Genomic DNA, 12,340 nt, shown 5'->3' with positions numbered 1-12,340 from the left:
ATCTATCTATCTATCTATCTATCTATCTATCTATCTATCTATCTATCTATCTATCTATCCATCTATCTATCTATCCATCTATCTATCTTTCCATCAACCTATCTATCTAGAATCTACTTTTGTTTTTTTGCCTGTTTGTTTGTTTGTTGTTCTTTGGAGGTGTTTGTTTGTTTGTGGGGTTTGAGGGGGGGGGTATTTTCTTTTGCCTTTACTTTTGTTTTGTTTTTTATGTTTTTGTGTCTTGTTTTGGGGTTTGTTTTGTTAGGTTTTTAGGGGGTGGGGTAGAGGTATGGGAGATAGTGGGTGGTTTGTTTGTTGATTCCGTATGGGGGGGGGGGGTTGTTTACTTTGTTTTGTTTTGAGTGTGTTTTTTTTTTTCTCAGCTAGAAAGGAATCACAAGTTTGTTAGTTCCATGTTTAATGTTGGGGTGAGTTTTAATGGGTTTGTTTCTCACAGGTGCGTGTGATCGACCAGAAGCGCTACAAGAGAGTTTACGAGGACATCATGAAAAAACTAGACAGACTGGAGAACGACTACCTGCCACAGATCAAGCTGGACAAGACGGAGGTCAGTCACATTTACTTGTGTTTTGCATCTCATCATAACTGATTTGCTACCTGCTCAAGTATTCTGGGTCAATTTCCCAGGCTCTGTTTCTTTAGGTCCCTCCCTCTGTTTTATAAACAGAACTATTTTACTAAGTCACTCCTGGAAAAGCACTTGAGGTAAAATATAGGGCAACTGGTAATTGCGTGGGCTGCAAATTTTCTTTCTGGTTTTTCTTTGGAAACCGTTTTAAAAGTTCCTAAGTTTTCACTCTTTTATGCTGTGTTATATCTATGAAGATGGTTTAAAGATGATGTGGAACATGATTCCAAATTTTGTTTTATGTTATTTTTGTTGGTAGTTGGAGGATGCTCCGATATGGATTGCTCCTTCTTTCCTATCAAACATTCTATCATTTATATCTCTCCTTTTCTTTGTATGTTACTCTCTAATAGTAACACCTCAAGTCTTTGGTACTCACATGACCACGGGGGCTCTCGTGGCCTAGAGGTTAAGGTGTTGGCCTCTCATTCAAAAAGTCCTGGGTTCGAATCCGGGTAGCGACCGAAAAATTTTCTTCTCTAAATTTGTCTCCTTTCACCTCATTTCCTGCCCTCTAGCAATTTTCTGTCGTCCGCTTTCATCTCCTCTTTCTGCCCCCACCCCCTCACCTCCTTTGCCCCTTCTTCTGGGCTTCTGATTCTTTCTACTGCTACGCCTTCGCTTCTTCTTACTGCTGTCTTTCAGCCACACCCCTGATCTTCTGGTAGGAAAGATCTACACCTAGCCTTCTCGGACAAGGGCGAAAAATCTCGGAGGGCCCGTGTGCAAGTTACGCACGTTAAAGATCCCTTGGTGGTCTAAAATCTATAAGAGTAGGCTTCGGCCGCCACCCGGGCAAAATTCAAAATTTCCTACCAATTGAAAATATTAGGTGTGTCCCGTGCGCTCATATGACCTTATACAGTTGCGAGCACTTTAAAACACTTTACAAAAACAAAACAAAAACTCTCATAACCTAATTGCGTTGCAAGTGCCATAAAACTTGCACTAAAAATAAAACCTGTGTTATATTTCCTGCTTGTTCTTCTCCAGCTGGTGTTTGAGAATGTGAAGTTCATCGAGCCTCAGACTCAGGTTGTGACCATCGCCAACATTGGACAGGTACGGAACAACATGGAGCTGGTAGATAAGGAATAGTAAATAGCATTTTGTCTGCTCAGTGTAAAACTACATCATACATGACTTTTCAAACTGGCATAAAGATGAGTGGAGTCTTACACAAAGCAATCGATTTATATAGTGCATATCATCCAGACTCAACAGCAAGCTCTATGCCTTTTACAATCTGTATTATTACCCCAGCAGACCATAGAACACTCCGTAACATTCTTGGCAACCAAAGAAGCATACAATAGAGGTAATTTGACCAGTTTGTATGAGTGTTGGTTTATGACTCACGTTTTCTTGTGGGTGGAAGGTTCTCTTTTTCAACTGTCAAGGAACAGTCTCTGTTGTTTGTTGACAGAATCAGTTTTTTTCTAGGTTCTACTCCTTCTTTTCTTTGCATGTTACTCTGTAGTAACACCTATAATAATTAACTCTCGTTTGACCTAATTGTGTTGCAAGAGCCGTGGAATTCTTACTAAAACTAAAGCTCTTTAGTAATACCTACAGTCTTCAGCACTTATATGACCTAGTTGTGTTGCACCATAATTCTCCTACTTAAACTGAAACTTAGAGTTTATTTGTGTTTACCCACTAGGTGCCAGTTGAGTTTGAATTCATCAACAAACTGGACGACCAGTCGTACTGCCGCCCCTGGCTCAAAGCCACGCCCCACAAATCTATCATCCTTGCAGGTGAGTTCTCTTGCAAGGGGAAGAATGTGTCATGATGTGGTAGAATCAGGTCCTTGCCAATTTTTGGGCATACAGCCTGATTTTACTGTGAGGCCACACATATGTGGGATGTGCTGCCAAAATGAGTTACTTCTCATATTTAACCCTGTGGAAAAAGATATTTTGAGTAGATATTCTTGAGTTTTTAAAATTTATTAGTTTAAATTAATAAGATATATTAAACTTGCAAAAAATGGCTTCAGTTGAAAATCTACAAATTTACTCCTTTGTTAATTTTCTGCCGATATCTCCATTTATGGATTGTGAGCTGTAACTCATTTTGGCAGCATGTCCCACATTTGTAGATGTTTTAGTCCCCGTCCATACAATTTAGGTCATTTTGGAGACAGGCTGCTTGGACCCTGCCTGTGGCAGCCAACTTGGGCTGAGGGGGATACATCGTCCCAGGAGAAGATGGAGATACTTGATAAAAACTTATTAAATATTTCCATCTTTCTACTCTCCAATATTATATCCCACACAGCCTTCATTTTGCATAAAGGGCAGACACAAAGCAACCCACTTCTTAAATGATGTAAGATGTGTTGACTGGGGGAGGGGGTTATAAAATTTGCGATCAATTGCCCAGGAGTATTCTGTGGGGTACAATCTCCTGAATATCTAAACTGTTTCTATAGACACAAAAGTTTTGTGATCTTTTCCCAAGATGGATGCTGTGAGGTCCAATCTCCTAATTTATCTAAACTGCATTCAAAGAGGTTTTAAAGTTATTCTATCATTTCCCCAGGCGCGTGCTGTGAGGTCCAGGTGGAGGTGTATGTGGAGAAGAACTCTGCGGCGCGACTCAACTGTGGGGAGGAGAACCTGGAGGACATCTTGGTGCTGCACCTCACGGGGGGAAAGGACTCTTTTGTATCCTTGCTTGTTGAGTTGTTCTTATTTTGTTTGTTTTTTAGTTCATTTATTTATTTTGTCCATCTCCCCCCCCCCCCCACCCCCCCCCCTTTTTTTTTTTACGGTACCACATGTCATCATTGAGTTTTTAAAAATTAATGAAGTGTACATCATTGTCAGTTAAAGCACTCAAAATTTTCTTTCTCATATATGAGTCAGAACAAAAGATACAGCAAGGTTTGTTGCCATGAGTAAATCTTGACAATGTTAGAAGTAGATAATGTAGGAGATGTGAAGACCTTTCTGGTATTCACTGCTGTTGCGGGAGCTGCTGCTGTTGTTTATGCTATCTTTTCATTAATGATGCTGATGCTTCTACAACTGATCATGTTCACAACTTTCATGATGGTAATGATGATAACCATGATGATGATGGTAATGATAATTATGATAATAATAATAAATGAATTTATAGCTCCAGAATCCACAAAAAGTGCTCGGTGGCGCTTACAAAAAAAAACCCAACACACACACACACACACACACACACACACACACTCACACACACACACCACAAAAGCTCTAAAGCTCAGTACCACTATGAGATGCATAGATTTTTTTTTTTAAAAGCTGACAGATATTTCAGATATAGAGTTCCAGCATTATAAATATACTTTCCTGAAAAACAGTGTCTTCAACTTTGATTTAAATTGATCAATTGAAAGAGACATTTTAACATCTAAATCCAATTGTTCCAAAGTTTGGGGCACAGATGGAAAAGGCCCTTTCACCCAATTATATAACAAATTGTGTGTTTAACTTGGTTCACTGGATGACTTTCAGTTATTTTTTTGTACCCCTTCCCATTCACATAATCATCATAGTATATGACATTCCTTAGGCTCTCAATCCCGATTAGAAAACGCAGGCTCTGAACGCTTTACAAATACAGTAGCAACATATAAACAGAATATTTGTGTTCTGACTAAAAATCTAAATATGTCTCATTAATCTTAAAACAGACATGACTTTAGCTGATGTTTGAATTGATTCAGTTATGCTTTGGCTTTTGTGTTTAATAGGTCGAACAAAATGAGCAGCTTTTTAAATTGTTGATGTTGAATGTTCATGTAAGTTTAACGTTTTATTCCCTGTGTTGTAGCTTCAGTGTCAAATTTTCCTTCAAGGATTGAATAATCCTGCCTTATCCCCTTCCATGCCATTTTGTCATACAGTCAAAATTGTTCAAGACAACCACCCATTTGAGGGGAAAGTGGTTGTCTTAGACAGGTAGACATTCTTTGGTGTGTGTTGAGGAGCGCATGTGTGTGTATGCATTTACCATGCAGCAGCAAATTTCTCTTTGTGGAATTCACTATTTCATGTGTTTGTGTTTGTATTAGTCCATGTCCTTGACCCAAGTTTAGATTACTGTGAGCGGCAACTATCTCATCAGCTCGTTTGGCTCCTCCATCGAGGCCCTGGTACAGATGCACGGACCCATCCGAGAAGTGCCGGTGGCCTCTCTCATCGAAATAGTAAGTAATGATGAGCATAATAATATATCATCAGCACACTGTTAAAATGTACTAAGCCCCAAATTTTGAAAATTCTTTATTGCAGTTCTTAATCTGTGGTATCTGTTGCATGTACTCAAAAAATATTTCAAATAAATTCAAATTTTAAATGTTGAAAAAAGTAAAAAGAGATAAGATACAATTGTTGATTATAGAATTAAACGGTTTTTCTCTCTCTCCTGTAAAATGTTGCTTTTCAGGCTTAGTACATTTTAACAGCTTACCAATGACGATATGACACTTATATTATAGCACTCAGCCCCAATTAATGAACACAGAGTCTGAGCGCTTTACAAATGCAATAGCAACACATGAACAGTGCATTATGTTCTGAATAAACATCTATCTATATCTCATTAATCTTAAAACAGACGTGACGTAAGCTGATATCTATATTAATTAAAAAATGATGGCACAAAAATGTCTGGGGGGTTTTTCTCTGTGTGTCCAGGAACAGCCGGGCAGTCTTAGCCGGGTGGACATCACACAGGATGGAGGCAGACTCTATATGGTGCCAAAGGAAATCTGGAAACTTGTGGATTTCCTACACAAGTATGGTTTGGACAAGGTAAGCGTTTGTTGTTGGTTAATATGTGTATGAACTAAAATATTCAACTTGTGGTGAAGTTTCAAAGATTCTGACCTGAAGCATCTGTGTCTCAGGTGGCCTGGAGGAGAAGTAAGGATTAAGATGACTTTTGGCTTCTGCTTTGGCGGTTGAGACCAATTCGGGCAAAGAAGAATATGCCACATTTTCATTTCCACTTGACTTTTGGCTTCTGCTTTGACCGTTGAGACCAATTCGGGCAAAGAAGAAAATGCCACATTTTCATTTCCACTTGTGGAAGTGCACTGATTGTCGGCCTTTTGCTTGACTTCAGCGTTTCTTACTCGTGAAGCCTCATATGATTTGCTACTCTCCAACTGGGTCTTGTCATGAGGTATGCTCTCTCATGTCAAAGGATTGATGTTGGAAGTTCTTGAGAGACATTTTATAGGAGTCTTTATATCTTTTTTAAATGTAGGCCTACCAGCTTTATGCACCCCTGAATTCAGAGTACCTTCGTCTCAAAGAGTGTTGCAGTTTCTAACTATACTGTGCAGATTTTTTATAAGTTAAACCATCTTTGTTTATATGAGAGCTTTGTTGATTTTTTCCAATTGGAGCATGCTTCAGGCCCCAATGTGTCTTCACTTCCTCTGGGTTCACCAGTAACTGTCACCATAGCTGTGTTTGTCCGTTGATGCTCTAATAATAATAATAATAAATAGCATTTGTATAGCGCATATTCCCGCTCAACAGCAGGCTCTATGCGCTTTACACTATATTATTACCCCAGCAGACCATAGAACACTCCGAAAACATTCTCAGCTTCCCGGGAAGCATACAGTACAAGCAGCTGATTAAGCGCTCAAACACTAATAAACTGACAAGATCTTTCGCTGTCTATAGCCGGGTACCCATTCCCACCTGGGTGAAGTGAGGAAAATTCGTGTAAAGTGCCTTTACCAAGGACACAACGTCGGGTCCCTGACGAAATTTGAACCCACGACCTTACGGTTGTGAGTCCGAGAGCCTAACCACTAGGCCACCGACGCCACCTCTACTCCTTCCCTCAACTGACGTCTATCGTGTCAGGCCTCTGGGTTCACCAGTAACTGTCACCATAGCTGTGTTAGAGGTAACTAATGAAGCTGCTTCAATGTTTACAGTCGTCCGTACCACCCTCATCTCATCACACCCCCCCCCCCTCCCCTTACTTGTGTAAGATCATGCCTTGGATAGTTATGTGGCGTCGGTGGCCTAGTGGTTAGGCTCTCGGACTCGCAACCGTAAGGTCGTGGGTTCGAATCCCGTCAGGGGCCCAGCGTTGTGTCCTTGGGAAAGGCACTTTAAACAAATTTTCCTCACTTCACCCAGGTGGGAATGGGTACCCGGCTATAGACAGCGAAAGATCTTGTCTGTTTGTTTGTGTTTGAGCGCTTAATCGGCTGCTTGCACTGTATGCTTCTCGGGAAGCTGAGAATGTTTCGGAGTGTTCTATGGTCTGCTGGGGTAATAATATAGTGTAAAGCGCATAGAGCCTGCTGTTGAGCGGGGATATGCGCTATACAAATGCTATCTATTATTATTATTATTATTATTATTATTCTGTACACCACTGTTGGTGCCATTAGAGATAACTGATTTATATAGGCAGTGGGTACTTATTTTTAAGTCCTGTTTTTTAGCCCTACACCTCAGTCTCAGAGCAATACGTCCTTGTTTTTTTTGTCTTGCAGAAGGATCTGTTCCAGCAGCCAGGAAGGACCTCTGAGATCCAGCTTATCAGAGACTGCTTGGACACTGGCCTTCCGGAACAAATTTGTATCCTTGGATAGAAAAACTGCTGTGACAGTCTTGTGTGTTATGTGGAGAGGGGTGGGGGGATGTTTAATTTTAGAACCAACAAATATAAGGTGCACTGTTGGCTCAGTTATGATTAGAGTGTGGAAAATTGCCTTTTGGATGTTCTTGAACCTCTGTTTAAGTAGTTTTTAAAGCTCTCCAACTACTGATGAAACTATCTAAGATGGTCACCCATTGTTGAGGAGAAAAGTGGATATCTAAACAAGTGGGCATTTTACACTGTTATGATAATATTTTAAAAACAGCTAGGGGGAAATGGGAAGTGGCCGTTTGTACGGGTGATTGTCTTATACAGGCGGCTCTCATAGCAAGGTCACCTATACTTGGCTCTGTCTTATCGGAGACGGATGTTAAATTCGGAAGTCCTGTACCGGCTTTGAATAACCTGACAGTGTTGAAAGGGGTTAAACTTGTATAATTGCCAATCACAAACAAACAAAAAAAACCTTGTAGTATAAGAAGACAGAAAAAAAAAGTAATCAAAAAAGGAAACAGCAGCACAAAGGTTGACCTTGACTCGGGGGCTCCCAGCGGAGACGATGAGCGTCCACTCGGTGGCCGAGTCCTTCCTGCTGTTCCTGGAGTGTCTGGCTCAGCCTGTGCTGCCCTGTGAGGTGTACAGTCAGGCCCTGGCCTCTTCCAACAACCTGCTGCTCAGTAAACAGGTCAGTTTAGTTTTTAGTTTGAGTTTTATGGCACGTCTAACACAAATAGGTTTTATTAATGATGGAAGTTAGACGTGTTACAAGAGTGTTTGTGCGTGTGATTGTGTGTGTAGGTGTGTGTGTGTGTTTGCATGCATGTATATATGTGTGCATGTATGTGCGATTATTTTAGCAAGTAGTCTTTTTTTTTTTCAGTTATTATTCTTTGTACTAGGATTTATGGAAAGCGTTTAGAGTTGTGTGCATACGGGAGTAGGCGCTATACAATATCATTATCAATATCTTGTTACAATGGGGTAGAGTTGGAATGCTGTGTTATACAGAAATGAACAATCAAGCAGTTTTGTCAGACTTGTTTACTTGTGGATGGTTGGGGGGCACTCTCGTGCGGTTTGCCCCGTCTTTCCTGTCAAACATCTATCTTCCTTATCTCTCCTGTTTCTAATCCTTGAATGCTGACTCTTGTGTGCTTACAGCTCTAGGTACTTCATAAAGATCCAAGTACAAAGAAGAACAACTGTGAAAGAATTTAATATTTACTTTTTATTTGTGCTTATGATTAACGTTTGTCAGTAAAGTCCACACAGGAATGTGTTTTTAGAAATGAAAATAGCCGAACAGACGGGGAAATGTCAGTTTCTTTGATTTCACTATATTGATGAGCTCCTGATTTCACCACAATGCCATACATTTTTTATCTGTCGTCTTTCAGTTGGTATCAAGACTGCCCGACTGCCACAAGAATGTGTTCCTCTACGTGTGTGCCTTCCTGAGGGAACTGTTGCAGAATGGTGAGCAGAATGGCCTGGACATCAAGTTCCTCTGTAAGTTCTTCTAATCATCAATCAATCATCAATGCCTTTTTCTCCCTGTACCAGGATATAGGCCATGAACAAACATTTTCCACTTTCCCCTATCCTCAGTTACCCTCTTGATATTATTCCATATCTTCCCACTTTTCTGTACATCATTCTCTCTAACTCTTCTTCGGGTTCCTCGTGGCTTTCCCCTTGATCTCTTACCCTGGGGATTCCAATCCAACACTTTCTTTGTTATGCAGCTGCCTGGCTTTTTCTAATTGATTTACTGAATGCTGAAGAACTTTTAGTGCAGGGGGTTGGGATGTTTTGTCCAGATGTTGTTCGTTTGTGTCTGCAGGGTTTGTTATTGTTTCTTTCATCAAACTGTAAAAATAAATGCTTGAAATGTAATTATTGTGGGTTGTTGGGGGGTGCTCTTGAGAATAACATACAAAGAAAAGGAGAAGAGATCAGGACGATAGATGTTTGATAGGAATAAAGGAGCAAACCACACACCAAAGCGCCAACCAACCACCCACCAGTCTCCATGATAGAAGTGTAATTTCTATTATTTTGTTGTTGTTGTTGTACAGCTACTATATTTGGTGAGATCCTGCTTCGGCCAGCCCCGTCCACAAGCTTAGCCAGAAGTAGCGAGGCCTCTCTGAAGGAACGCAAGTCCAAGATACGAGAAGAAGAGGCCAAGAAAGCAGCGTTCATGTACCATTTCTTGAGCCAAGATATTGATGCCTAGTTTTACTGGTTGTGCAATTATCATTTTGTACATGTCACATCATCCTGATGGTCCAGTGTAAGATTCCATCATAAGCCACTTTTTGCGAAAATCACTTTTTTACATTTGATAGATTCCTGGATTGCCGGACAAATTGTGTCAAAAGACGAGCTCTCTAAGATTACTAGTTTTGAAGTTGCTATGCTACAAAGGCTTGAATTTCATGAACTGGATAATAAATCAATGAATCAGTCTTTTGTTTCTTGTGAACAATTTTCAAAATGGCTTATGGTGAAGTCTTACACAAAGCCAGCCGATCCGTGTTCTAGAAATTTGATATTTTCGTGAGTGTGTGAAATATGTGATAGATGATAGGAGATGATGCTCCCCATGGTATGCAGCTTTTGTTCTCGAGAAAAGTTTTTTTCAGAGTCTTAGTTGCTGAAGGGAGTGCATTATTATTTATTAGAAAATTAACTCTAATTAGACTAGTCTAATGTGTTGTTATATAAAGATAAATGTTTTGAACTGAGGGTGGCTGTATGATGCTATGTTTTGCACCCAAGATCATGTTTTTGCTCTTTTGTTTTTATGAAGACTCACAGAAAATCTTGAAGGAAAACCACAGCATACTCTACACAGCATTGTGTTTATTACAAAGTTCAAGCATTTTTTGTGTGAAGGACTTTTGTTTGAGGTTTTAGATTCTCATAAGTTGGGGTGAAAGTGTACAATCATTTTGGAGAATGTTTATTGAGAGCCTAGAAATAAAATATATTTCATGTAGTGTAGAAGAATTTCATTTCATTGTGTGAAAATTGTGTGAAAATTTGCCGCTGTTTTTGCCAGAGGCATGATTTGTTTTCTTCCATACATGTAGTACGACTTGTAAGCACTATGCAGTTACAGTTCTCAGTGCAGAAGGCTTGCAAAGATGTTTTCACTCCAGTGAAAGTTGTAACAGCCATGTCTGTTATCGTGACGTGTTTCCCAACGAAAAAAAAAAGAAGAAAAATGGCCAAGTTGTACGGGGAGAGCATTTTTTTTTCTCATCCATCAGCTCTTTAAATACATAGTGCTCATATATGTCCGGTCAGCAGCAGAGCAGAGGCAAAGCTGCAGCACATTTCAAACCATCGTACACAAATCTGAAACATGAGTTTGCATATTTTATAGTATGTATGTTATTGCATGCCTTTTAAAGTGTCAGATAAAGAAAAATAGAAAAATCTGTTTAAATAATGAAGTTATGCCCCAAAACAGTGCATCTTTGTGTGTGGTCGAATGAGCTGAATATACGTCCTCAGTAATTTAAACAGTTGAATAGAAAGCAAGGGTGCACACTTGTACTTTCTGGTGATATCTTTATCTGCTATGACGTAGCAGTATATGTTACAAATACTTGTGTCCTAGCTTCTTGGCAGCAAGTTGTGAGATATTTCAGAAATAAAAAATACCAATGTGTCAACAATAGAGTGAGGCGTGAAACTTTCTAAGGAATACTTTGTGTCTATTACCCACGTTTCTCTAGCTTCAAAGTATAGTGGAACTACTGGTCAGAAGTATACAGGTTCGACAGATTCTGTTTCACTTCAGAACAAAGTAAACCCTTACAGCACCAGGCTATTTTTAGCCCTCACTTCTCTCTAGCCTAGTCATAGGCTCCTCAGGCCCAGTAAGCACTGATTGTGTCTGCAATTTTTTGCAGGCTTTAAAAAAAATATCTGTTCTGCGTTTCTCTGAAGTTTTTAGAAAACAAGATGTAGAATATTTTTCTGAGACAGTTTGAAAGATTACAGTAAAAGTACAGGATTAGCTTTGAGGTTGCTGGGAAATATGCGTGACTGGTCCTAGGGGAAGGAAAACTCATAAGAGAAATAAAAGCATTTGGGGCTGTAAGGGTTAATCTTTTTTCTTTTTGTATTATCGATTACAATAGTAAATAGAGAAACCAGAAAGTGTCCCCTCAACAGCTAGATTAGGGAAGAATCGTTGAGTGTCCAGTTAATCAGCATAATATTTAATGGTCAATGAAAATCAGGGGAGGAGGAAGAGAGGAAGGCCGAGGTCCACCTCGGAATGAGTTCTGGAGGCAGATCTCGGGCATATTAAGGGGCACAGTTGGCTGGAGGGGGAGAAGGTGACCCAGAGCAGAGACTGGTGGAGAGTCTTTTTTGGTGGCCTATACCCAATACCAGGGTGAAAGAGGCAGATAATAAAGATGATGTAGATAAAAATGTTAGATTAGGAATTGGTGTTCCAGATGTTCAGTGTATTAATTTTTATAGGGCTGTGTTGGTAGATGCTTGAATATTCTGTGTGTGTGGGCATTTTTTATTTGTCTGTATAGACAGAAGTGCTGATTTTATTATACATCTGGAATCTGAAATTGTCCACAATTTGCCTGAGTTTTTCTTATATAAGATGTATTAGGTAGCAATATGATCAGTAAATTATAAGTCCCTTAGAAGAAGTTTCTATGGGGTCTAAAAAGTTCCGAAGTCTATTTTGTAGCCAGTTGGCACCTGTGTGTAGACAAAATGACTGAGCTGCAGGATGCCTCATGTTTGTCACTTGTAACGAGGACCTGCAGTCTATTAAAAAATTTGGGGGGGATTTTTTTGCCTCCTGTCCTGATTTGGTGCTGAATATTGATAAGTCATGAATATAATGTGGTAATGTAGTAGTTGCTGTTAGAGTTAGATTGTTCCAAATAACTAAAGAGATAATGTTTGGAAATAAATCATTTTTTTATTTGGACCTGAGCTCATTGATTTAAACCTCCAAGTGTCGGTAACAGATAGCTTGTAAGTCTGTGTTGTCAGGGAAAATTATGTTAGTATGATTTCCCC

The 12,340-nt window shown here is 39.7% G+C and overlaps 1 protein-coding gene across 3 annotated transcripts in view; it reads left to right on the top strand.

Annotated features, from left to right (window-relative positions):
* The window catches only part of LOC101851408 (type II inositol 1,4,5-trisphosphate 5-phosphatase), a 46,248-nt gene extending 35,745 nt beyond the window's left edge, over positions 1–10,503 (top strand). For all 3 annotated transcript variants that reach the window (XM_013082528.2, XM_005098315.3, XM_005098314.3), the window contains 10 exons: positions 458–568; positions 1,643–1,711; positions 2,313–2,409; positions 3,197–3,321; positions 4,731–4,841; positions 5,332–5,448; positions 7,164–7,248; positions 7,822–7,955; positions 8,668–8,779; positions 9,349–10,503. In XM_013082528.2, coding sequence (XP_012937982.1) covers positions 458–568; positions 1,643–1,711; positions 2,313–2,409; positions 3,197–3,321; positions 4,731–4,841; positions 5,332–5,448; positions 7,164–7,248; positions 7,822–7,955; positions 8,668–8,779; positions 9,349–9,509 — 1,122 coding nt within the window. In that variant the 3' untranslated portion in view covers positions 9,510–10,503. The remainder of the gene's footprint in view (positions 1–457; positions 569–1,642; positions 1,712–2,312; positions 2,410–3,196; positions 3,322–4,730; positions 4,842–5,331; positions 5,449–7,163; positions 7,249–7,821; positions 7,956–8,667; positions 8,780–9,348) is intronic.
* Positions 10,504–12,340: the final 1,837 nt, after the last annotated feature.

Source organism: Aplysia californica, unplaced genomic scaffold (genome assembly GCF_000002075.1).
Source record: "Aplysia californica isolate F4 #8 unplaced genomic scaffold, AplCal3.0 scaffold00179, whole genome shotgun sequence".
Lineage (NCBI taxonomy): Eukaryota > Metazoa > Mollusca > Gastropoda > Aplysiida > Aplysiidae > Aplysia > Aplysia californica.
This window is presented reverse-complemented; position numbering and strand designations above follow the sequence as displayed.